Source organism: Channa argus, chromosome 19, assembly GCF_033026475.1.
Source record: "Channa argus isolate prfri chromosome 19, Channa argus male v1.0, whole genome shotgun sequence".
NCBI lineage: Eukaryota > Metazoa > Chordata > Actinopteri > Anabantiformes > Channidae > Channa > Channa argus.
The window spans coordinates 4,666,305-4,690,000 of NC_090215.1; the positions used below are offsets into that span (position 1 = coordinate 4,666,305).

Here is a 23,696-nt window from a genome sequence, read left to right on the forward strand (position 1 = left end):
TCATTTGGGTGGTAATGTGTTGCTATTTGTTTAATTACATGCCAGAGTAATTCATGTGAAATGTGCAGGTATTATGGCAGTATACAAAATGGGCTGTGCCACGACGTCACTGCATAGCAGAACTAACTTAACCGTTTCGATTCTAACTTTTAGACATCATCGTGCGCGCATATGTGTATGTTGCTGTGAAAGTTGCAGTGAATGTGACTGTATCTTAGTGCAAAAGCTTGTGCTGTATCCCACGTTTTCATGCATCTCAAAAGCCACATTCACTCGCACAGAATATCAGCCACCTGTGTCCATTAACACAGAAACTGAGATAGTTTAACTTGGGTTCCATACTCACACTCTTAAACAATTCTATGCGCACAGTATGTGGCTGATCTGTATCTAAATGTGGGTCTCTGTGGATGACTAATGAGAAAGATGCTACCAAAATAGAATGTCAATGAGCTAGCGGGGGGCTGCTCAGTTGCAGTTGACTTTCAGCTATTCATTCCTTTGCTTTCACTCTGTGTCTCCCTCACCATCTGACACTCCTTGATTCAGTCTGCCTCCACAGCCATTTGCATGTCTAGACCAGAAAACTGAATCTGGTTGAAAACAGACTGGAGTCAATAAATTAAACATTCGAACATTACCAATTTACCAAAACACGTACAATTCATACTCAATGAAAATCCTAGATGCTATCTTAATCCTCGTATTATTGACATCAGGAGTTTCTTTGTCGATGTGCTTCGCTGCAGCCTACAGACAGAAAAGCCACTGAGGCCAAACACAACACACTGTTTTGCTCACTTCACTTGCCTTTTTGTCTGCTTCCATGCTGTATTCACTACTTAACACCATACACACATAATGTAAATGCTGTAATCTGTCCTGGATTGTACTTAAATGATTTTTGCATCAGATGACAACAATAACTAAAAAAGCTAAAGTTTAATCAATCTTTATATTACCTGTTCATATTTAGGACACATCATTATGTTAACCGTATGTCAAATGTTCCTATGGGTAGTAAGAGGTTATAAATCCAAAGACTCAAACTGAAATGTTTGGCACTCAACTGACATTTGGCAAACAGGAGTGAGACTGCAAACATGACCACCTACCATCTACTGTGATGAAAGGGTGGGTGGTGGAATTGAAGCCAAGGTTGGTATAGCCACCAGTGGCAAGGTCACCATCAGTGCCTCCTACTATTGTTGATTTCGTGCCTTCTCCAAAGTCTAAGCTAGATCCTTGTTTAGTATTCATTTCATTGCTGTCAAACTCAGTATCTTTAAACATGTCATATTTGTTATCAGTTTCTTCTTTAGTGCAGGAGCTGGTGACTATGCTACTAAACCCCTTGGGGCTTAGGGGCACTGGAAGCACAATGCCACCAGGCTCCTTCTCTGACCTGAAGCCTTCCACTGGGGACTCTAGTGATGACAGAGGGAAGCCAGAATCGCCGTCCCTCACTGGTGAGAATGGGGAGAGGGGGAGGCGGGATTCAGGTGGGGCTTGTCGCAGGTCGACATGTGTGGCGCCTGCTGCTGACAGGGTAGGTGGTGGGGTTGGGGGCTGATCTTCTGCAACAGTCAGTGAACGCTTCATGGAGTGTGGTGAGCGACGCGGACCACCAATGGGTGATGCTAGCTGATCCGGCCCTGCCCCATCTCCACCTGGATATTTATCAGGCAGCTGCAGACTGGTGGGTACCGACAGGTGGGAACATTCAGACATCGCTCGCCGCATAGCTTTCCTCTGTTCCTGAGCCCTTCCGATGAAACAGGGCTCGAGCTCATTTTGTATATCTTCTTCTTCTTCTTCCATGTCTTCCTCCTCACTGTTGTCCCTTGAGGAGACATTGGATAACTGTTGGCTCCCGAGAGCTGCCCCAGCTCCAGCCCCAAACTCATCACCCCTGTCAAAGTGGTTGTCCTTGTCAACTCCTATAACACAGTAGTTAGGGGACACTTGGGGCATAGCAACCTTTGGGCTGCATTCAGCTAAACTGGAGTTCTTCCATGATTCAGGGGGCAAGTCCCCATCTAATGGGGATGCCTCTATTAGTGAGGCTCCTGTTGAGTATGGAGGCATTGTAGTAGTAGTGGAAGATTGCTCCATACACCTGGCTGGGGATGGAGGAACTGGTGGCTGGGGGGCCCTACTGGTGCCACCACAGCCCAGGGCAGGGGGTAGTCTTCCTGGGGAAGCTGGAGAGGGGGAGGAGGAAAGAGGGCTGTCTGGACTCTCCCCTGCACTGCCAAGTGAGGCGTTACCCGTTGAGGTGCTTCCTGAAATTCCCCCAACTCTACCTGGTACCTTCAGCTCTGCGTCCATGCTGCCCCTCCCCGGCTGCTCAAAGAAGCAAAGCTTGTCTTCGTCTGTGAGTCCAGTCGGTGCAAGAGGTCCATCACTTACCACAAGGGCCCTCGGTGAGCCCATGGCAGAGTGATGCTGCCAATCCCAGGTCTGAGCTGGCACAGTAGGTGACAGGGAAGTCACCTTACACAGCTCAGTGTAATCTGAGAAAGGAGAGCCTGGCTGCTGATCGGAGAGAGAAGACATCCTGTCTCTCCTTTCTCTTTCTCCCTCTTGCTTTGTTTCAGAGTTTGCCTTTGTCTCAGTCTCAGGTGTTCAAAGGTGATCTTCACTCCTTCTCTTTTCTCTCTCCTTTCTTTGTTGTCTTGCACTGTTGTTCCTCTTTGTTCAGTCACTCAGATGCGCTCTGTGTGTCTGTGGATTCTCTGGTGCTCTGTCTTCCTCCTGAACTGAAACACACACTGAGGGTGGACTGGATGTGCACCTCTTTCCCTTGTTCCCTCCCTCTTTCTGTCTCTCTCTTAGTGATTATTGCAGTTGTCATGTGACCCAGTTGTGGCTGCCAATTGGCTAGTGCCAGTTCCCAGATCCCACCCACTGTGGTGGAGCGAGTAAGCCCCCTCCTCTAGTTTTCTCTTTCACTCCACATTTTTCTCTCCTCAACCCCTTTGTTTCTTTAATTCTGTCTCATGGAAAAAACACACACAGCCCTTCACACTGCTCTGTTTTCTCCCTGGGGACGACTGAGTGAGACCTGATGCAGGCATTTTAGGTGGCAAGTGGCTTTGAAGTTACAAGACCTTATCAGACATCTCATGTACGCACACACATTAAGCGCTTTAAAGCAATGCAACACATTTTTCACATTTACCTCCATCTGACCCGTTACATGTCACACACACTGTCTGCACTATATCTCCTCATTTTTGTTTTACCCAATTCTGGGTTTAATGTACAAACTGTATAACAGGTACACATTCTATAGGTTAGGGTGTAGTCTACTTTGTCTCTGTGTACAACCTAAAGTGTATAACCTTGCTACAAAAACACACAGCCCTTCTTACAAGCCCACGTGAGACAGCAAAAATGAAATAAATATAGATCATCTCTCATCTGATCACTGCAGAAGGCATGATGGGTAAATAAATAATACCATAACCAAAGGTATATGTAAATGTGTGAAGATGTGTGATTTCACATATATGCATGTATCTTTATAATTATGTGTATGCATAAGATAATAAGAAGTAGCAAAAGAAGAAGAATCTAGAGAAACATACTTAAACTTCTCCAATCTCATACATCAGACCACTAAGACTATTAAACCATGAAAAATATACACAGTAACTGTGCATATATCACACATGTTCAGTACATAATACACAGTATAAATGCAGAATGTAGAAAACATTCGTGAAAGACAGACATGCTTGTATGTGCACACATCCCGTCAGGCACATAATCCAGACAGACATGCTTATATATGCATAAATAGCATCACATTCACATTTATGTCTAACTCAGACAAATGGATTGAATCTAGCCTGTAAGCAATTAACTGAAGCCTTGCACAGAAATGACTGCCGCTCCATCCTTGCTCTTTCTGACTTCTGGCTACTGAAATTAAATCAAACAGGCATTTACAAAACTACATATATGAAATAGGTGCCTTTGTTTATAAATCAATAACTTTAAATACAACACAAATCCTAAATATCATCAAGTGCCCAAAATTTGCTGAAACCTTTTTTTTACGTACCCTAACCCCAGACTTACATTTGATCAATAGTATTAAATGTAGAAACTATGGCAATGTCTTAATGAAGACGCAGCACTTTCTCCGTGTTCGTTGGTTGTGTTGAAAATGTCAACATTATATACTGGATATACATTACCATAACACAAAATCTGTTACATATGATTATGTCATACACATAACTACAAATCAGGTTCCTGTAGTCCTAGACTGAGCTTTGTATATATATGTGCATGTCTTTGTCCTGTGCCGGCCAAAATAGCCGGCAGTTACAGGCGTTCCTGTGGCTGTCAGTTTGGTCTGAAGGCTGAGTGTCGTCTGAAAAAAGTGATTTATAACAGGCAGACGGGCAAACTGGGACAGAGCGAGAGATGGTGGGACCGAGGGTGAGGAGGACGCAGACAGATGAGAGCCGATAGGGAGATGAAAGGATGGGGTGTGCATGATGACTGAGTGCTGGACTAGAAATGGCAGCAAGGCATCGTGGGTAGGAAAAGACTAGGAAATAGAAGAATTATCAGGGCAACCAGATGAGGAGAGAGACAGAAAGAGAAAGAAACTGAGAGTAAACAGGAAAGTTGGACTGAAACAAAGGCAGTGGTTTTTTAAAATGGCTATAATTGTCACCTCCTGCCTTTATTACAGGACAGCATATCACACAAGGATCACAGGTACAGTGAAACTGCATTTTGCATTTTGCATGTCCCAAGATCTGGGACATTCTTGGACATTAGGTAGTTGGCCCTGCCTAACCTAACCTAACCTAAAACATTCTTGAGTCCTATCCGCAGCCAAACACCAGATCATTTCCATAGTATTTGCTCACATTAATCTACAGTGTCTGGCTCGACTGGCTTGCTAGGTAACTTCATCAGCAAGCCATCAGCAGTCCAGCTGTGATCATTATGTTCCCTTTATAGTAACCACACTATGGTGGTGCAGAGGTAAAATAAATGTTTTCATGCAAAAAAAAAAAATGTGTAAAACAGTCATTAGCATGCATCTATAAATAAAGTGTTTAGTATTACTCTGAGTAACTTCCTCAAACAGGACACAGCTTTGTGTAGATCACACACTAAAATATGCATCTTTACATAACAGCTCAAACAACAGCTGGTAATTTTCAGTTTTAAACCAGGAAAAAAAATGATATATGTTGTATTGAACCTAAAAACAAACATTACATTACATTATTGTATCGACTCAACAGAGTCAGTTTGTTTCATTTATTTCACAATGAATAAATACCATTAACTTATTATCATTCCTGTGTAACAGCCTGAGATACCACATGGATCCTGATTAACATCTGTTTTCTGATTATTTTTCAGCCAGTACAGGGTTTCGAAGACTAAACTGTGTTTTGAGTTTTGAATCCTCAGAAAGCTTCCTACCTGATTTACAGTGTTCAGGACTGCAGCCATCTGAATCAGTCATGAACAATCAGAATCAATTAGGAGCAGAGCTATGTTGTTGTTGTTATTGGGACAGCACACAGTGAATGGCAGGCTTTAGCTTCAGGGAAATGGCATTTTCATCACAGTTCATGCAGATTTGGTATTTTGGTGACCCACCATGAGCTTGACTTCGAGGAAGTGTGAGGAAATGCACAGCAGGGGGTCTGTCAGTAACAATCAGGCAGCAAAGTGCATTTTTAGGGTTCGACCTGGTGTAAAACACGGTTATGTTCTTGGCTAATGTGCTTTTGCAAAGTAATGGCTGTGACCAGGTCATCTTCAAGTTTGGAAGATATTTTGTCACAAAATAGTGCATTTGCATACATTATTCTATGAGCTGGAAAAAAACCCATAAAAGCTAGATTGAGACAAGTGTACCTGTGCTTATAAATCTTTTCAGGAGCATTAATTCAGTATGTAGGCACATTTTCTTCACATCATAAATAATGCTGGAGTGACCAGGCGGACTGACATTTTGAATAAAATAAAAAAAGGTTGTAATACAAAAATATAAAATATAAATATAAAAAAAAAACAGTCTGCTACATTCTGTAAGAAAGCATACACTATGTTTAATTTGTGCAGATCTGCCCTCCTCATTCCTTCAGTCCATCGATCAATGTCTTTCAAACAGCTCCTAATGATGCCTACGTGTTTGGACATCATTAAAAGGCAGCCTGTCACCACTTCTGGAAAGGATGCCTCGACCATCTCAATCACGGTTTCCCTCGTCACCACATCACAGTCACTGTGTCTGTCACTTTTTTTACCATCATACCCGCACAGACAGACAGGGAGGTATGGACAGGCAGGTGGGTAGACATGCTTGGGGCCAGTGTACTGTTGCTTCTGTGTCACATCTGTCATGTTTTTTCCCAACTTCTCTCCCTGTCTGATTGCCTCTTAAAGTACAAAACTGACACCAGAGTCAGATGCATTCATACATACACAGCCCACCAAAGAGATGACCTCACCCTCTCTGAGGGGTTGGCTGGCAATGACACACACACACACACACAATACAAAGTGTTATATAATCCCACTGGGTGACAGAGGCATTGAGTTTAATAACTCACTGAGGATACTAGCAACGCATACAGACAAGACAAAAGCTGTGGTCAATAAAAGACCTAAATATCATCTTCAGTAATTTGGATCTAATTGACAGGACCAAGCTTTGTACGTGATGTTTAGGGAAACAAACTATATTTGTATATGGTTTCATAAATTGTTCCTGTCTTTCTTTACTGCATTTAATGCAAAATACAATATCATGTGATGTGTTTAAAAACTGTTAAAAAACATCATAATGTTGCTTCAACATAGCTTCATAGCTGCACTGTGTTCAGCTAATGTCCAGTTTCTTATCGGGAAATCTATCCTGTCGTCTGACTACAGACATCTGTTATTCTGTATGCTAATTCAACTCTAATGGCAAGAAAAAGCACCAGTCACAGGTGTGTGTATATGTCTGATGGAGGGAGACAGAAACTCTTTAGCAACATCTATTTATAGCTCAATCACGCTACATTTATAGATCCCTTGCTCCTGATCCTTGCTAAACTCCATTGTTTCCTTAGTAGCCCCTCTTCCCATTAGTCACCAAAGCAACTGCCTCCTGTTGCTATAGTAACTGGATCCTCAGCAGTGTGCCAGCTTTAGCCATGTGGGAGGTTGTGGGGGAAATGGTTTGGGGGGGTGGGATGTTTGGTGGTGATGGTGGGGGAAGAGTCTAAAGAATCAAGGGCTGGTCGTGGGGGGTGGATGAATGCAGAGAGCCAGCAGTTCATGTGAGATATATGAGAAAGAGGCAGATTATTAATGCGGTAAACACCCTCGGTACTATAGCGTACGCCTGCCTCTTGCCACAGGTTAAAGAGATCACTTTTATCTGTGGTGCAAGAAAGCAATTTATCAGAAACCGGTATGAGGCAAGAGAGATCAATAAGGGAAGAATGTAAATCCACAAGTTTATACAACAATGAATATCACAGAGATTTACTAATAATTATCCTGTAATAATTATCTCTTCTCTGGTCTAGATTTTCTACAAACAGTAATGGTCCTGGATGACCAGGGTGTCCAGGATGACTCCCACTGGATCTGGTTATACCCTGACATTCTTCAAACCTCTCAGCAGGTTGACATTTTGAGCTTTTAGTATAACAATTTGTGTTTTAAAGACTCCTAATACATTCTGTACACACATAAATCCTACAAAACAAGGTGTTACAATGACAAATAACTAAAAACATCTTGAAGATAATAAGTGTTGATAAACTATAGATGTGAGAACAGTATGAACAAGGCTGTTGACTTAAATCAATCTTTTCACATAATGTCTATAGCCGACACATCATGTTAACCATTTTTACCACGGCTTATCTGTAAGCTATTTATCTTCATCAAATGTAAAACTGCTTCATGACACAAATACTACATTTGCGTATATAGCACACAATAGGGAGATGAGACAGTGTGTCATTCATTTATTAATGACATAATAACCAGTGGCTCTACTATTCCCTCAGTCTGTATGTTAGAAGCAGCTGCAACTGCCAGATCTAAGTTCATCATTCATAATGAATGAATCTGGCACCCTTGGCTAATTTAGGGTAATACAATCTACTCCACCCACTGATGTCTCTGTCACAAAACGATAAACACAAACACCTCAGAGCCAGTTGTGTTTTATACAACTAGAACTGAAAGGAAATGGAATGGGGATCAATGCTAAGTGAGTTGAATTAATCTACAGAGTAAAGAAAGGACAAGAAAAATTGAAAATGATACATTCAAATATGTCTCCACTGCTATTAGGTGTAACGCTGTCATTGCATCCTAGATATTCAGAGCCAATTTCAAAAATGTGAAGAAAACAAATAATTTGGTAAATATATGTGGCACTAAGATAATGATATAGGGCAGTTAGACACGTGGACACAAAATTAGTTAAGCATAAAAATATATTTTTTTAAATATTTAAAATCGTAATTAGGGTTAATAAAAATGGCTAAACCACCTGAAACAAACTGAACACTGAATAATGGTTGTTTAGTGGACAGAGTCAGTTCTCTATTCTCTGTCCTTCTATGCTATTTAAGGTGAGCTCCATATTAAGCCTTTCAATTCAATTCCATCCAGTCTGGATTAATCAACCTGTATTAGAGGCACACACTCATCAGGAAGACACAGGTTGGATAAAAACACTGCACCAGGACCTTTACCATCTCTCTATCCTCACGTTTCTCCAGGCTGCAGCAAGAACATTATTCTCACTTGACAGCTCAGTCTCAGCTGTCTCTACACTGTAGTAGTTGACATTCCTCCTCCTTTTGAAATACAGCTTTCAATTTCTGTGTGTAGCTTAATAGTCTGGAACTTGGCTGATCCTGGTCATAGTCATACATCTAAATGTTTTTAAGGTGCCCCCCTTACATCTTCATCAACATCTTTTGCTGCTTGTTGCTTTAGAAATACTCCACATTTTACAGACTGGTAACGAAATGAACCAGTGTCTGTCTTTGTACTTTTTCCACATAATTTACATGCTAAGCTTTGCTATTTCTGCCTGCCTCCCACTAGGGTTTGTGATGTGCAATTACTTACCAGAACACTATACCAATATATCCTACACAGTCTCATGTCCGCTCTGTCAGGTTCTACATTTCCTGATATCCTGTTTTTGCTTTCATGGAATTCCATTATCAAAGATTAGCTGCATTAATGATACATTATTGTAGTGGAGACAACAACTGAAAGCAATGACTGCAAGGTTATTACTGATGATTCAAAAAGTTATACCATGTTAATCGATTGATTATTATAGCACTTCAAACTCAGTGGAGAAGATTCAAAGTGCTTCAAAGTGTAGATAGTAAGAAAACTAAAGAACAAGGAAAAGCAGAAATCATTTTAATTTGCTGAGAAAAGATAAAACTAGGTGTCATCAGTGTAACACTAAAAACAATGTTGCTTTGTAAAATAATATTGGAAGTGCATAAATTAAGAAACGAATAGGCCCACGAACAGACATTTTAAGAAGAAGATTTTTTCCACAATAATACAATAAAATAAAGTAGCCTAATTCCACAGGCAGTGTTTGCTTTTGTTTCTCTGAAGGCCTTTTGACATTAAGAGCATAAATAAATCTAGAAAAAATAAATACATGTTTGTGGACTATAATTCAGTTGACGTGCTCTACTGTGATGGAATAATTCTATATCCATAGAAAATGAGTTGAGGACCACTGCTGTAGGTGCGTTATGTTTCATACTATCCAACCTCCCCATGTTTAAGGGGAGTGGACATCCTACCAGCACTGGGAGCAGGTAGGTCACTAGTAGCTACCAACTGGGTGTTAGTATTTATTGCTAAAAATGTGATTTATTCTACTTACCAATCACCTTCTATCCAAAGTAGTAACTGTAAGACAGTAACAAAGGTGAGAACTACTATGATTATATAAAATAATAACAGCTTTTTTATGTTGATTCCCCAGTTTTGTGTAGGTATGTAGTAAGTAGGTAATGAATGGAAACTGTACATCAGCAGGTGTCTTGATAGTCTAGTGTCTGAACAACTTCAGCATCTGTTGTTCCTACGGCAACAAAGACTTATCCTTAGTCACTATAGCAACCCCCCATCCCTGATATTTTCCTTGCTCTGGTCCCTCCCCCGACAGCAGTACAGGTCTCTCTTTCCCAGGCCACTTGAAAACAACAATTTGATCTTTATCAACATTTAAAAAAGAATGTATTACTTTCTAAAACAAGTAACTAGTTCTTCCCAATAATTAAACCTCTGACAGCTTCAAAATTGGGGAAATCAGGTGTGTACAACTCTCCAAACAGAGTCACCTTTTCAGACACAGTTCCACCAGACCACGAAGCTAAAAGAATAGTTCTTTTAGTTGCTGAGGTGTATAGGGCAAGCTGTGCACAGTGCTACCTGTCTACTGCTCTGTCAGAGAATCCTGTGTCCTTTCAAATCATTAAGAGCGACTGAGGACATTTCTAGTGGATGCAAATCATCTTAAAAACAAATAGCTGTACCCTAATACAAAGAGCTGTAAGGTACAGATAAATGACAAGAGAAAAAAGGAGTCATAAGAACAGAGACTTTCCTTCAGTGCTCCTACATCTTATTTACAACACATAGAATGACATAAAATGCTACATTGATTGCAATTTGAGCATATCATGGTATGTTTTATGTGTTACAGTATGTTGCTGTAATTCTGTGGAAACTGCTTATAAAGGCTCCACTACCATCAATTAACTTATTTATATCTACGTCTAACACTGTTTCTGTGCTTCTCTGTCTGTATTTGCACTCATATACAGTACGTGTTCCTGGCTAAACCTTCCAGTCTGTTTATTATTATTGTGCTTGCCTGCCAATCGTCTTCTCCCCTTTCAGGCTTTTCTGGATACTCCTCTTTCACAAATCTGTCTTTTTCATGTTGTTTTCTTTCCTAAAATAGTCTGAGCCTGCCTGGGGAATAGATATGTTTCTTTTGCTGTCAGATTCTTTCCTTCAATTAATGCATGTATATTTTTTTGGCATTTAGCAGGAACTGATTCTGCTAAACAGACTCTTAGAGTGTCCCACACAAACAGCAGCAGCAAATGGCAGAGTAGGCCTGAGCTTAATCTCAGCTGCCAAAAGTACTTGTCTGTATTGTAACAGAGGGTAAAAACATATAAGAGGTTGGGCACGTCTGCTCTGAGATGGGAATGGAAATACAACTCTATAACTAACTGTAAAACCATATACTTACTCTAGAACCAAGATATAACGTTTCGTAACACCATATGCATTTTAAGATATATGGCACTTGTTTTAAGGGAAAAAAGCAAAGTTGACATTTTGGAATAACCTTGACATGACACTGAACATTCAGTATACAGTAGCCTTGTTTGTTGCAGCCTCAGCACAGCTCAGAACATAAAGCTACTCTACTAAATTAAATTAGGTCAAGTTTTTATAGGAAAAGTTTTAGAAGAGCATAAAAGAGAAAAATCATATGGGTTAAGACTACATAGATGCACTTTATTTAGACCAAGAAAACTTTTCTATTTGCCTCTTTAGCCTAAATTTACCAAAATGTGGGAATGACTTAACTGTTATTATGAATGTTAAAGATAATAAAAATGCAATAGAGCATAACAGGAAAGGAATGCAGATAAAATGTATGCAAATGTGAAATCCAGATGTGTCCCCTCCACATGCTAAATTTCAGCACCATTAGTCAAAAGAATGCTAAAATAAGAAAATTAAATAAACCTTTGAAAAGTAACACAATTATCAAAATTTTAATGCATTTCTCTTTGTATGGGTTATAAATATGTTGCTCAAGCCTGATACATCTTCTGAAAAGAAATAAATAAAGAACAACCCAGAGTGACTCACACTCTTGTCCTACAGTTAGCTCCTGGCTCTTACAGTGGAGCTAACCATGCAAATTCCAGACATTTTCCCCAAAAGCTGTCAGAAGGCATTAGCGCTTACTAGTTCAGGGATGGGGCCATACTGTACACATGTCGCTTCTGGGCTCCCATCTAACAAACTGTGCTCTAATGAAAGTGCCCTAACCAACAGCAAAATGCTCTATTTGGTATTAAAAAAACAAACAGCTGATACAGTAAATTCACGCCTGCCTGCCTTTTGAGGATTTGTGTATGTCCTCAAATAACTTGTTGACTCAGCTATGTCTGTGTGGGGAGACGAGACCATAGTGCTACTATATTTGTGTGTAAGTGAGGAGCCCTGAAAGCGAACAGGTGTTGTTGAGATGTTGCCTGGATTTCCCTGCTGGTTATTTTGCTGTCACATCTATTTTATTTTAACTAATGGATTTAGACCTAAAACAACAATAACAGGAAGGAGAATAAAAAGCGACACAGAAGGTGATAAGAAACATTAAGCAGTAAACAAAATATTATCACATTATAAAGATGTTGCGGTGAAAGTGTCATTAAATATGCAGCAGACCAGGCAAAATTACCATTTATCTGGAGTTGTGGAATTATGGGGTAATGTTTGTAGTGGAAACACTACTGATGTAGTCACTGAACACCTCTATACAAAGGCAGGATAAGGGAGAGTTGATGGCTGGCCAGAGTGTAACGCACATCCAGTGCACGTTTTTGACACTCACTTCTTCTTTAGTTGCAAACCGATATGTACTGGTCACTGATAACTAAAGAAAAGTTTGAAACCATACTCTTGTGGCACATTGTTGCACAGCGATGGCAACAACTGGTTCACAAAGCAGGTGAGCACTGTGACTACTCCTCTGAAATTATTCTGGGGGAAAATAAGTAGATTAATACACAGGTTGACTAACCATCGAGTATTGTTGACAAATCCTTTCTTTAGCCCAAATCATAAAACTCACTTTTGACAGACTGGTATTTTGTAGTTGAACACAGTAAGAAACAAAGATTAACCAAAACACCAAAGGTAAAACCAAAACAATGAGATGAAAGATGCAAAAATCTAAACAGAGCTGAGATGAATCAAAGAGCCTGGTGACATTGATACAGTATTTTCATTAACTATTAATATAAAAATATTAGTCCAGTATTTAGTTAAATTCATATGCTGGTCAAATTTTATATACAGAGTATGTGTCCATCAATTTTGTGTCACCTACACATTTATTACTGCTTTAGATTTGGTACAGTACTCGCTGTCTCTAACCTTCCAAAGTCTCTTTTCTGGTGCTTTAATGTGCTTAACATGCCTTCTCATCCTTTGTACAGAGCTTAAATACCAGTCTCAGTGACAAAGACCCACCCCTCAACACTGACTAAGGTCTAATTAAACAATGACAAAACAGAGCCAGCTGCATTTGCCAGTCCACAGCACTCTTTGCCTTTATAGCATATACAGAATACACAATCACAAGTGCAAACATATGCACCAAAATATCAAAACAATGTGTTTTAGCAACATGCACAGGCAGCAGTTGCACACATGTATACACTCCTACATACTACAAGCACACACCAATCAGCAAGCAAACATACTTCATACAACTGTCTATGAGAAAGATTAATTTTACCCAACAAGCATATTTCCAGTACCTTTTTTACATGTTTATTTAATTCTGATGGAAACATTTTTCTCTATGTGACTTACAAGTGGCAAAAATATTAGTGCATGCCCTCTTCTTGTGGAAGGATGGGGTGCGTTGATCAAAGCTGCTTAATAGCTAGGTTTAAGAATCCAGTGTGCCTGTGGTGAGCTAAATGCTGGCTAAGTCCTTATTACACCCTAAAATGGGAGGCAGAGATCGGACGTTTTGAAAAGAAGGACAAGGAAATGAATCCTCTGGAACTCTGCATCTCTATAAATCACAGCAACAAACACAAATACCACTTCTGTGGGAAGGACTGAAGACACAAACGTATGCAGAAACATGAACAAATGACATGGAACCATCAACATAGACAAGCAAATGTACAGGCAAAACCTACACACACAAACGTGTGTGTCAACCTAAAGTTTATTTGGTTTTTGTTTCAATGCTTGACAGCTGTACATCATAACAATACTAGGGGATCCGAGACATCCCCTAGCCAGATGTGATATGTAATTCCTGTTCTGGATATGGCAAGTCATTAGCTCTGGCTTAGAAAGCTAACTGGGCTAGGAGGAGGAACCCTTATCATACACATGAGCACCCTCAATGTCTAATTATTTGATGAAAAAACCCTATATTGCATATTGCAATTCATAGCCTGATGTAACCATAAGCACATCATCATATGCAAAGAGTACTAGTGCCAATCCTCTCACCCTGACAGCATATGTTGTGCATTGTTTTCCAAACCATAAAAACCAAACAAGAGAGGTAGTAGACATTATCCTTGTTAGAATCCAGTGGCAGTGCAGGCTGTAACTTCATGTTGCCAACAACAAGAACGTTCTTGCTATGAGTGTTCAACACATGAATGACTTGCTGCAAGAGCCCAACTACCTGTGTGTCCTCTGACAGCTCCTTCTTTGTGTTCTCAGCAACAGCCACCTTGTTGCTGTTTACTACATTAGAGAAGCACTCAATGCTTTTCCATCAACCATTATGAAATCACTAGGACGACTGTCTCACCAGCTGAGCTACAGATGCCCCCAGTAACGATGTTATAAATAACTGTAGCAAGAGAAGTTAAATTAGGACTCACCTATGATGGAGAAGCAGTCGAGGCAGCAGTCATCGCCGAACATGGAAAGTAAAAATAAATAAATAAATAAGGCCACAATTAGACTTTTTAAAAAAAAAATTAAAGTCTCTCCTGGAGACACATCAGGATGTGATAGATTGACACATAACAGGTGAGTTAATGTAACACAACAAGGCATTTTCCTTAAGAATTGATTTCAAGGAAAGGTTGTATAGAAACATGCAGCTAATAAGGCAAACATCGTTAACTGGACACAGGAGAAAGAAGATAGAGTGACACCTCGTCCCTGAATGAAAAAGAAAATTGAGCATGATTACAGTGTTAGCACACACACCTGGACAGAATAGAAAAAGAAACAGTTGGTTTTGATATGGTAAAGATGCCTAGTGGTGTCGCTAAAGAAAGAGACTCTGTGATTGGTTAGTTGTACCACACCCATCAACAGCAACATTGTTAATTTTGAGAACAATCCAGCAGTGTGTCATTGGGAATTAAGATACTCATAGCCTAAAGTCAAGCCATTCCACAGCCCCAGTTGGTCAACACTTAAGCCAGTATGTTAGTCACTCAAAAATGGACCAAACTGGACAAGCCAAAACGCCCCAGCCAAGTTTTTAGACAAATATGCCCATGCAAGGGCCAACAGAAGGGGGTCTTATCATCCATTTAATAAATAGGAGATACCTGAGAAATCAGTTATGCCCAATAGCATATTTAGAACCAATTTCAAATATCTGAACAAGTAAAAGTGCATGGAAAGATCATGCATAGGGTTAAATATTTTGACTTTTTATTTTAATTACACTATTTAACCAACTTGTCCAGGGCTCACTGCAACCAACCTTCGATGGTGGGGGCAACCAGAGGGACCACAGCTGGTTCTTCCATGGGATCAGCAAAGCTGGGAAAGAACGGCTTAGCTGCAGGATTAAGACCAGAGCCTGGAATTCCCAGAGGGGTACCAGAAGGAGGAGAAGAAGGGCTAACAACTGGAGATGCCTGTGGAGGGACTGTCTTATTTCCTGGGGAGGTGGGACTCTTTAATGGGGATGAAGAAGATGAAGAACGAGACTTCTTGGATTGTTTCTGGGAGGATTTGGTATCTCTGTGCTGTTTGGGTTGGAAGTCTTGTGCTGTAGTTTTAGGGGAGCGGAGAGGTGCTGGGCTTGGGGTATCAAAGGATAAGCCCACGGGTAAAGGATGACCTGAAGGGCTCAGGGTACTGAGGTCAAAAAGCTTGGTGTTGCTGCTAATTTGTGATTCATTCAGGAGCCATGAAGCATCGGAAGGTGATGGAGGCGGAGCTGAGGCAAACACCTCATCTTTTGGTGAAAAGACCTGGCTTGGCTGGGAGGCAGGGCTGAAAGCCAAGGTTTCCCCCTCAGAGATGCCTTGCACACAAGACTGTTGGAGAGAACCAGGGCTGTCAAATATCCCACTGTCAACCATATCACCGGCTTCATTTTCAGGAAAGAAAGGTGGAGAAATGGCCTGGTTGCTGTTCCCCAAGCTGGCATTTTCAGTGTCCATCAGGAGATCAAATGGATCACCAGAGCAAGGAGCCACAGCCAAGGAGCCAAGTGTTGCATTGTTATTGGTGGAAGGCATAGTGAACGGAGCTGCTGTGGCTTTCAGCTCACTGTTCAGAACCAGTGGGCTAATGGAAGCAGTGGCTGGAGAGAGGTCCTGTGAAGGAGGGGCAGGCACTAGGCTATCTTCTATGTAGACCTCTTTTTTACAGGTACTCTGATTGGTGTCCATGTCTGCAAAGGAGGCGCCCAGGTTTGCTTGATCTGAACTCTTTATATCCATCATCACCTCCTCTGTGATTTGCGAGGGTGCTGCATTTAAAGGAACTCCCCACTCCTCTGGAAGCTTCTTCCTGCTCTTCCCTTTCTTCCCCCGGCCTCCACTCTTCCCAAGCTGCTCTTCCCAGCCACCCTCTCCTTTATCCCGCCTAGGACCAATCCTGTGGTAGAACTCCTCTGTTGGAGGAGTGTTTTCTCCCTGTGCTTGCATTTCAGGGTGATCCATGCTCTCAACGTGTTCATAAGATCCTTCATCTTTCTGTCGCCTTTTCTTCTTCTTCTTCTGTTTTCGGTCCGAACCATCTCCCTCCCTTTCATCACCTCCAGCATAGGCAGTGCTCTCTCGGCTAGGCCAACTGTCAGATGGCTCAGGGTTGGCTGCAAGATTACCGGCATGGCGAGTGATCACCGTGGAAACACTGGGAGTGAAAGGAAGGTCTGTTGGTACGTAGCCAGCCTCGTCTGGCCAGCAGTCACCTAAGGCACCTTATTGTGGGTGAAGAGGGGAGAGTTTAAAGTTGGGGGAGATGGATATGTGCATATGAAATGGTTGCCTTATTCTTATAAATTAACAGGAAAAAAAAACAGATGAAGATTTTAACAGAGAGACTAGCATTTATAGCCTAAAACTACAAAAATACTGAAAGTAGAAAACGAAGTACATGCTGTTTCCAAAAGGCCAAACTTAATCACTACAGGTTTTGGGGGCTGTAGTTTGTGACTGAGTCATTTTTTAGCTTTTCATTAATCCACCCTTTAATGAAACAAGCAAAAGTGTCTGTTTTTGAGCATCTTAAAATAGGGGAAATATAAAAAAATACAATTCTAGCTGTGAAAAGTCATGAATTTCATTTTTGCCAATGTTGATGGACTAAATAAATGGAGACTAAATGAACGGAGAAACCCTCATTGAGATGAGCCTTGAATTAAATAATCTAAATATAATTAAAGTTCCACTTTTAGGTGGATGACTCACTGTAGCTCCTGGGTCTCGTATGCTAAAACCTAAATAGTTCTGTTTTCTATCAAAAACAAAGTGTGTGTACAAATGCAAATAAAGTCATGCACTTCATGGACGACATGTATTCCAACACTGGAGACAAGAGAAAAAGACTGTTTAATGATAGAAAGTAGTTCAATTAATGGCAACCATTTTGTAACTAAAACAGCCTTTATTGGCTTTGAGATATTGCATAATAAAGCTTAGGGCTGAAGTACAAATATAATGACTGGCAGTTGTCACGCTGAAGAGAAATATCAGGTAGATTAGAGATAACAAGAGAAGAGAGCAAATCGTCCAGACAGGGTTGTATCCTGTACTTTGGCCCAGTTTGTTACTAATTTCTAGTTAAACACACACGCACGCACGCACACACACACACAAAAGAACAGGTAAAGTGGAACAGCTATCAAGCTCCTTACAGTACAGTGGCTCTCAGAGGACCATTTTTCATATTAACAAAGCCATAACAGAACTGTTCACTATACTGTGTGTGTAATACTAGAGAGACAGCAGAAGACCAAGATGATCAAAGAAGAGTTAAATGGCTTGTTGCACAATCTCACCGTAGCAAAGTCTTGTTACATACAAGAATACAATAAAGCTACGGCTTCTGTAGCTTGATGTCACATGAATAACGGTACAGTACATGCCAGCATCAGATGTGCATTGACCTTGTACTAGATGTAAATCACAGTGAAGTGTGTGTTTTGAGCGAGGGTGTATTATAAGCTCAAGGAATCAGCATTTGGAAAAGTTTTCCGTGCAATGCAATTTGTGCATCCTTGAGTTAGTGGTCAGGTGTCGATCACTTCAAACAAACGTTTTTTATCCTTAAGATTACAGCCTATATTAAAACATTACATTCTTCATTCTGCAATATAAGAAGGAACATTTTAACACTGCCACTCAGGCTTTGTTAACATTACCAAATACCGCCTTAATATAGTTCTTTCAGAACTCTGAAAGATAACGTAGCCCATGTTTACAGTATGTTACATGTAATACATGGACTGAATGAGACATGGTTTGTCTCTTGTTATGCTGACTCCTTGTAGCAACACAATGACAATAGTAAATCAAATGTGTGAAAAACTACAAGTTAATAAATTTCATGATGTTAAAGTTGCTATATTACCTCACACATATAGTACTAGGATAGTCTTTTCAGTTTCATGCAGGTTGTTTAAATTAGGGCAAACAGTATATAAACAATATTACTAGTATCCATATGCTCCAGTAAAGTGAATTAGTTTCCATCAGCAGTACAGTGGCTTCGGGCAGTTCTGGGTAGTTATACAATGTCACAATAAAATACTTTTTAGAAAACTTCTCATTTTACTAAATACACGTCTGTAGCATGTGAATAAACCTACTAGACACGTGTCTTACCTGCTGAGAGATCTAGAGGGCTGCGAGGAGCCTGGGGTTCAGGCAGCATTGGGCTGTGCTCTTTAGGGGCATCTGACCCTGCTGGGGGAGTGGGATGCTGCGGCTCCGCTATACTTGGAGGCCTATCTGCTTGGGAGAGTGCAGCTCCCACGTCCACATTGATCCCCATAACTCCAGGTTGGGAGAATCCTAAAAAAATAAAGGCAGACACACTGATATATAGAGTTGATGTTATATCACTTGGTGTTGTGTCAGAGCCAACAGCACTGATGCTACTGTTGCAAAAGATACACCAACAATAACAAACCCTAATTTTAGAGGCATAATTTCTTATTCCTCCTGACTTATGTTGGGAACCTACCTTGTCCTAAGTAGCTTACAATAGCACACTGGTAATCAGGCTACGTGGCCCAGTCAAAGTAAGTCAAAGTACTATACTGTACACTGGCAAAACAAGGACAGAGCAAGCGAACAAGACAAGAAATCCAGATCAAGAAACGCAGCTGCAAAAATGACTCAGACTAAACCTCACACACAATCTGAAAAATGCTACTGTACGAACATCTCCTGAGGATACTCTTTGAATGCATATGTGGCCTGACCATGCACATTATTTTTTGAGTGAAAACAGCAGGCTCTGTGGAAAATTGTGTGTAAAGTGTTTTGTCTGAGCAAACGTGAAGGAGTGAGATAAGTTAAGATTGTGAATGTGCATGAGCTTAAGCTAATTTGTAAATATTGGGCTACACAGTAATTTTGACTGCATTTATGGATATAAATGTCACCTGTGTAACTTGGTGAATGGTGAAAGGCTTAACTCAACCTCATAGCTCATGCTATGCTATGGTGGAGTGTGTGTTTGTGACTCTGTAGACTACTGACAGATTACTCTGCATGTGACTAATATGCTTTGGCTCATCACAGGACATGAATCAGGGTGAAACTTAATATTGCAATTTGGAAACAAGTTGTTAGTCTTAAGGGATTTTTTTAGGTTAAAAGAAACATAATAAAGAAAGAAATGCTCTAAAATATATTTTTTTTTTGATGTAAAGATTTTATAGGATTAAAGGTTAATGTATTTAATGTATTTTATAAACATTTAAAAAATCTAAAGAATAAAACTCTAAAATTGAAAACTAACAGAAGATGTTTGCTATGAACTAGGGATGCACCAATGTATCACTTATCAGCCAAGTATCAGCTAATATTTGCCTTGTTGAAGGGCATCAGGAAATCAGATGGTATTCACCAAAGGCTTTTGTGTTTTTGTGTGGCCTCTTAAAATCATTATTATTCACGTTTATTATTTTGCTGTGCATCTTAAACTGCAGTAGCTCCCATACACAGTTTTCATAAAATGGGTAATATTTTCTTTCCTAGCAAAGATGTGCTCAGCACAGCCTTGCTCATTACCAGGCTTTCTCTCCTCTATCTCTCTCTCATGAACATAAAGTGAGTGTAAGTAAGTGTCTGTCAGCGCTGTCAGCCACAGAGACAAAACTCTTCAAATACCTTATTAGCAAACATGTATGGAGCCCTGCTAGTAAGAACAGCTAAAGTAATGTTAGAGTATAGATGGGTTGTTCAGGTTCATACCGTACATCTGTTAGTCAACATCGACTGCTCCTGCACGTAGATATTTTGAGGTAATTCTTTAATTACTTTACGTTAATTCTTTAATTGGGATGCAGAAGGCCACGAGTTTGAATCCCACGCCACCAGGTGTGGCCCCATAACAAGCTACCATGGGCCACCTTGGGGCCAGTCCTGAGCCCAGTTTGTGGCAGGAAGGGAATCCAGCTTAAAACTCGTGCCAAATCAACATGCAGAACAGGTTCCACTGCGGCCACAAGAGGTGCTAGTGAAACAAAGAGTTGAAATTAAGAATGTGGGTAATTGATCTAGTTTCTAATATTTCCAGGCTTCAACCAGTGCTGCTTGATGAAGCCTGGAAATATTGAGAAAGAAATCGAGAACAACAAACATTTAGTGCTTTTTAATGTTAAGAAAACTGCTAATGAAAATCAGTAAATGTATTACATGTACAGTTCTTCATAGGGTTTGAGACCTCAAGCTCTACCAATAATGTACTGTATCTACACTGATTATTCTATTGTAGGGGTCTCCAACCATTTTCCCCTTAAGAGCTACTTTTACAAAATGGAAATGGCGGAGAGCTTCTTATGTGTTATAACATTTTGACTCAAACTGATGTTGTTTACTGTTTTTGTTGGTGTCCACACACATTTTGCATTAAAAACATCACAAAAAATATTTTAGTTTATATTTTTGCATTTATTGTGTCTGTATGCATTTCTTTCCATCGTGTTCTCTTACTGGTATAGTTACCAGCGGCGGCTTTGTGCATGCGTGTCTCATTTCATTTGCTGTCTGGACGCGTGACACTGAATTTGATTGGATATACATGTAAGTTAATTCTCCGACATTCCAATTAAATTTGACTAATCAAGTTTTCAAATTTCTGCAGGATTCATTAACCCCTTGGTGAGCTACTTGGAAAGTGGTTGTGAGCTACTGGTTGTGAGCTACTGGCAGCTCGCGAGCAACGTGTTGCAGACCCCTGTTCTACTGACAGCGTTGCTCTTCTTTCCTCAGTGCTACTTTTGTCCAAACATTTTCATAAAACCACAGCACACAGGTATTTCCCTGAGCTGTAAGCGCTTGGCCACTTGTAATACAGGTTTGTAAGTATCTATTAAAACTGACTACCTTCATTTACAATTGCACTGCAAAACACAACCACAAAACAGTGGGGACAAACAAATACACGCCAGCAACGCACTATTATAAAAAGCAAGCTAACATAATATGATAGAAAGATGTATGGAAAAGGAAGTTTTATTGTGAGTGGACTGACGTAATTTGGAATTGAGTATTTTTGGCATTTACTATAAATGTTAACCTATGTGTTAACACAGAAAAAGGGCAGGATTGATGTAAACTGCCAAACCTCAATAAGACATTAACTAATGCCAATTTTGCCCTGTCAATGAGCAGAAAGCACAGCCAGGAGCTGACTAGATTCTATTTTTATTAGTCTTATGCAGAGAGCACAGAGATTAGTAGATGAAATCAGTATTTCAATAAAGCAACAAGTCATTCTACAGGAAGTACTATGATGAGATTGTGGCTATTGTTTCACTCAGATTCTCTAACCCCACTTGTCAAGTAATGACGACATCATTAACAACAGCTATTTTTATTATTATTCAGTTCAGATGATGTCTTCTGTCTTGGTTGACCTGCTTCTCCAGAAATTATCCTCCAGATGACATCACTGATTTAACTGATGTCACCTGGAGGAGTTTTTCATGTTGAGGCATCTATTTTAACAATGGGAAGAGAGGAGTTTAACATAATTGGTGTATTCTCCAAACCAAATAAGTCCAAAGCAATTACCTAGTTTCATCCATTGAATATGAAGTACACGAAAATCTTGTTGGAGAAATCAAATGTCATGTTTTTGCTTGTGAAGATGATATGTAAGTTACTACTGGCAAATAAACTTGTAATATGATATTTTAAAGTCAGGGTTGTAAAACATATGCTAAATTCTTGTTAAATGAGTCCAAATTATATTATCATCAGTACTCCTGCTATTGTTAGTAGTAGTTAGTACGTGGTTGGGGAGAGGCAGTTTGAGGAAAATATCGCAAGCTATACCTGAGAAAGCTCCCATCGGGCCAGCATCCATCATTTGGGCAGGGTAGTTCTGAGAGCCCAGAGGATCTGAATAACCTGCCATGGAGGCTGGCAGGAGGGGAGGAAGTGAAAAAACAACAGTATGGAGGGATTGAAGAGCAGGGAAGAGAAAGTGAGGAGAAAAGAAATAACAGAAAAGATGGCAAGCAAAATAATGGACGGGAGAAGCCAAAGGCAGAGAGAGTGTAGGTGTTGGTTGTTGGCCATGAAATCAAAATAATTGAGAGTAAGTGAGGTGAAGACAACAAGAAGGAGAAAAACAAAGGCAGAAAAACCTTTGAAATCAAACACTAATTCAATGTTTCTACATTTTAGAATATGAATATACACTGTTTCTCTGAGAACAGAAGTGCAGCAGAGACCTGGGTTAAACTCAATGTTTAGCAACATACTTGTCCAATTAAGTTGTTTTAAAACTATTCATCATAATTTTTAACATGAATTTCTTTCTATAATCAAAATGTACCAGAGACAGAATTAAAGTATTCAAGTCGGAATTTTAGGTCATATCTCAGCTTCTGCGTATCACAAGTCACTGGAAAATAAAGTTAAGCTTCATGAACTAAAATGCAAACTGCCTACAAAACAACAACAACAACAAAAACATTCTGATGCAATTTATGGAAGCGATCATTTTTTTTCTTTTCTTTCCATTTGAAAATGTTACATTGGAATCTTCTTTGTGACTTTCGTACCTGATAAGACGTCTGTAGCCAAGGCCTGCTTCTGGTCAAGTGCTTGTGGCCGTACCTCTCCCTGCGGCTCTGGATGTGACAGTGATGTCTGTCCCCCCGAGTTCAGCTTACTACCTGCAGTGACAATGTGGATCATCGAACATCACTTCCCCCTTCTGGCAGACCCTCATTCATTTATTAACACGGGGCTATTATCACAGTCCATTACACAGAAATACACATGCAAATTCTTCACACATACGGTACAGCAAGAATTTACAGTACAATACACAAACAGTTCTATGTAGTGTTCTAACTTGCAAAGAAAATTCTCACGTGGACACTCACACGTACACCAGCACTCTCACCTGCCAAATTT

The 23,696-nt window shown here is 40.2% G+C and overlaps 1 protein-coding gene across 12 annotated transcripts in view; it reads right to left on the reverse strand.

The window, feature by feature from the left end:
* LOC137104649 (microtubule-associated protein 4) overlaps positions 1-23,696 on the reverse strand; it is an 87,379-nt gene that overhangs the window by 19,491 nt on the left and 44,192 nt on the right. For 7 of the 12 annotated variants that reach the window (XM_067486139.1, XM_067486144.1, XM_067486143.1 and 4 more), the window contains 4 exons: positions 23,339-23,452; positions 22,605-22,691; positions 18,918-19,106; positions 15,560-17,011 (listed from right to left, as the gene is read on the reverse strand). In XM_067486139.1, the coding sequence (XP_067342240.1) occupies positions 15,560-17,011; positions 18,918-19,106; positions 22,605-22,691; positions 23,339-23,452 (1,842 nt within the window). Of the gene's footprint in view, positions 1-1,115; positions 2,782-15,559; positions 17,012-18,917; positions 19,107-22,604; positions 22,692-23,338; positions 23,453-23,685 lie in introns of those variants that run through there. The other 5 variants (XM_067486142.1, XM_067486140.1, XM_067486145.1 and 2 more) reach the window with 4 other exon arrangements.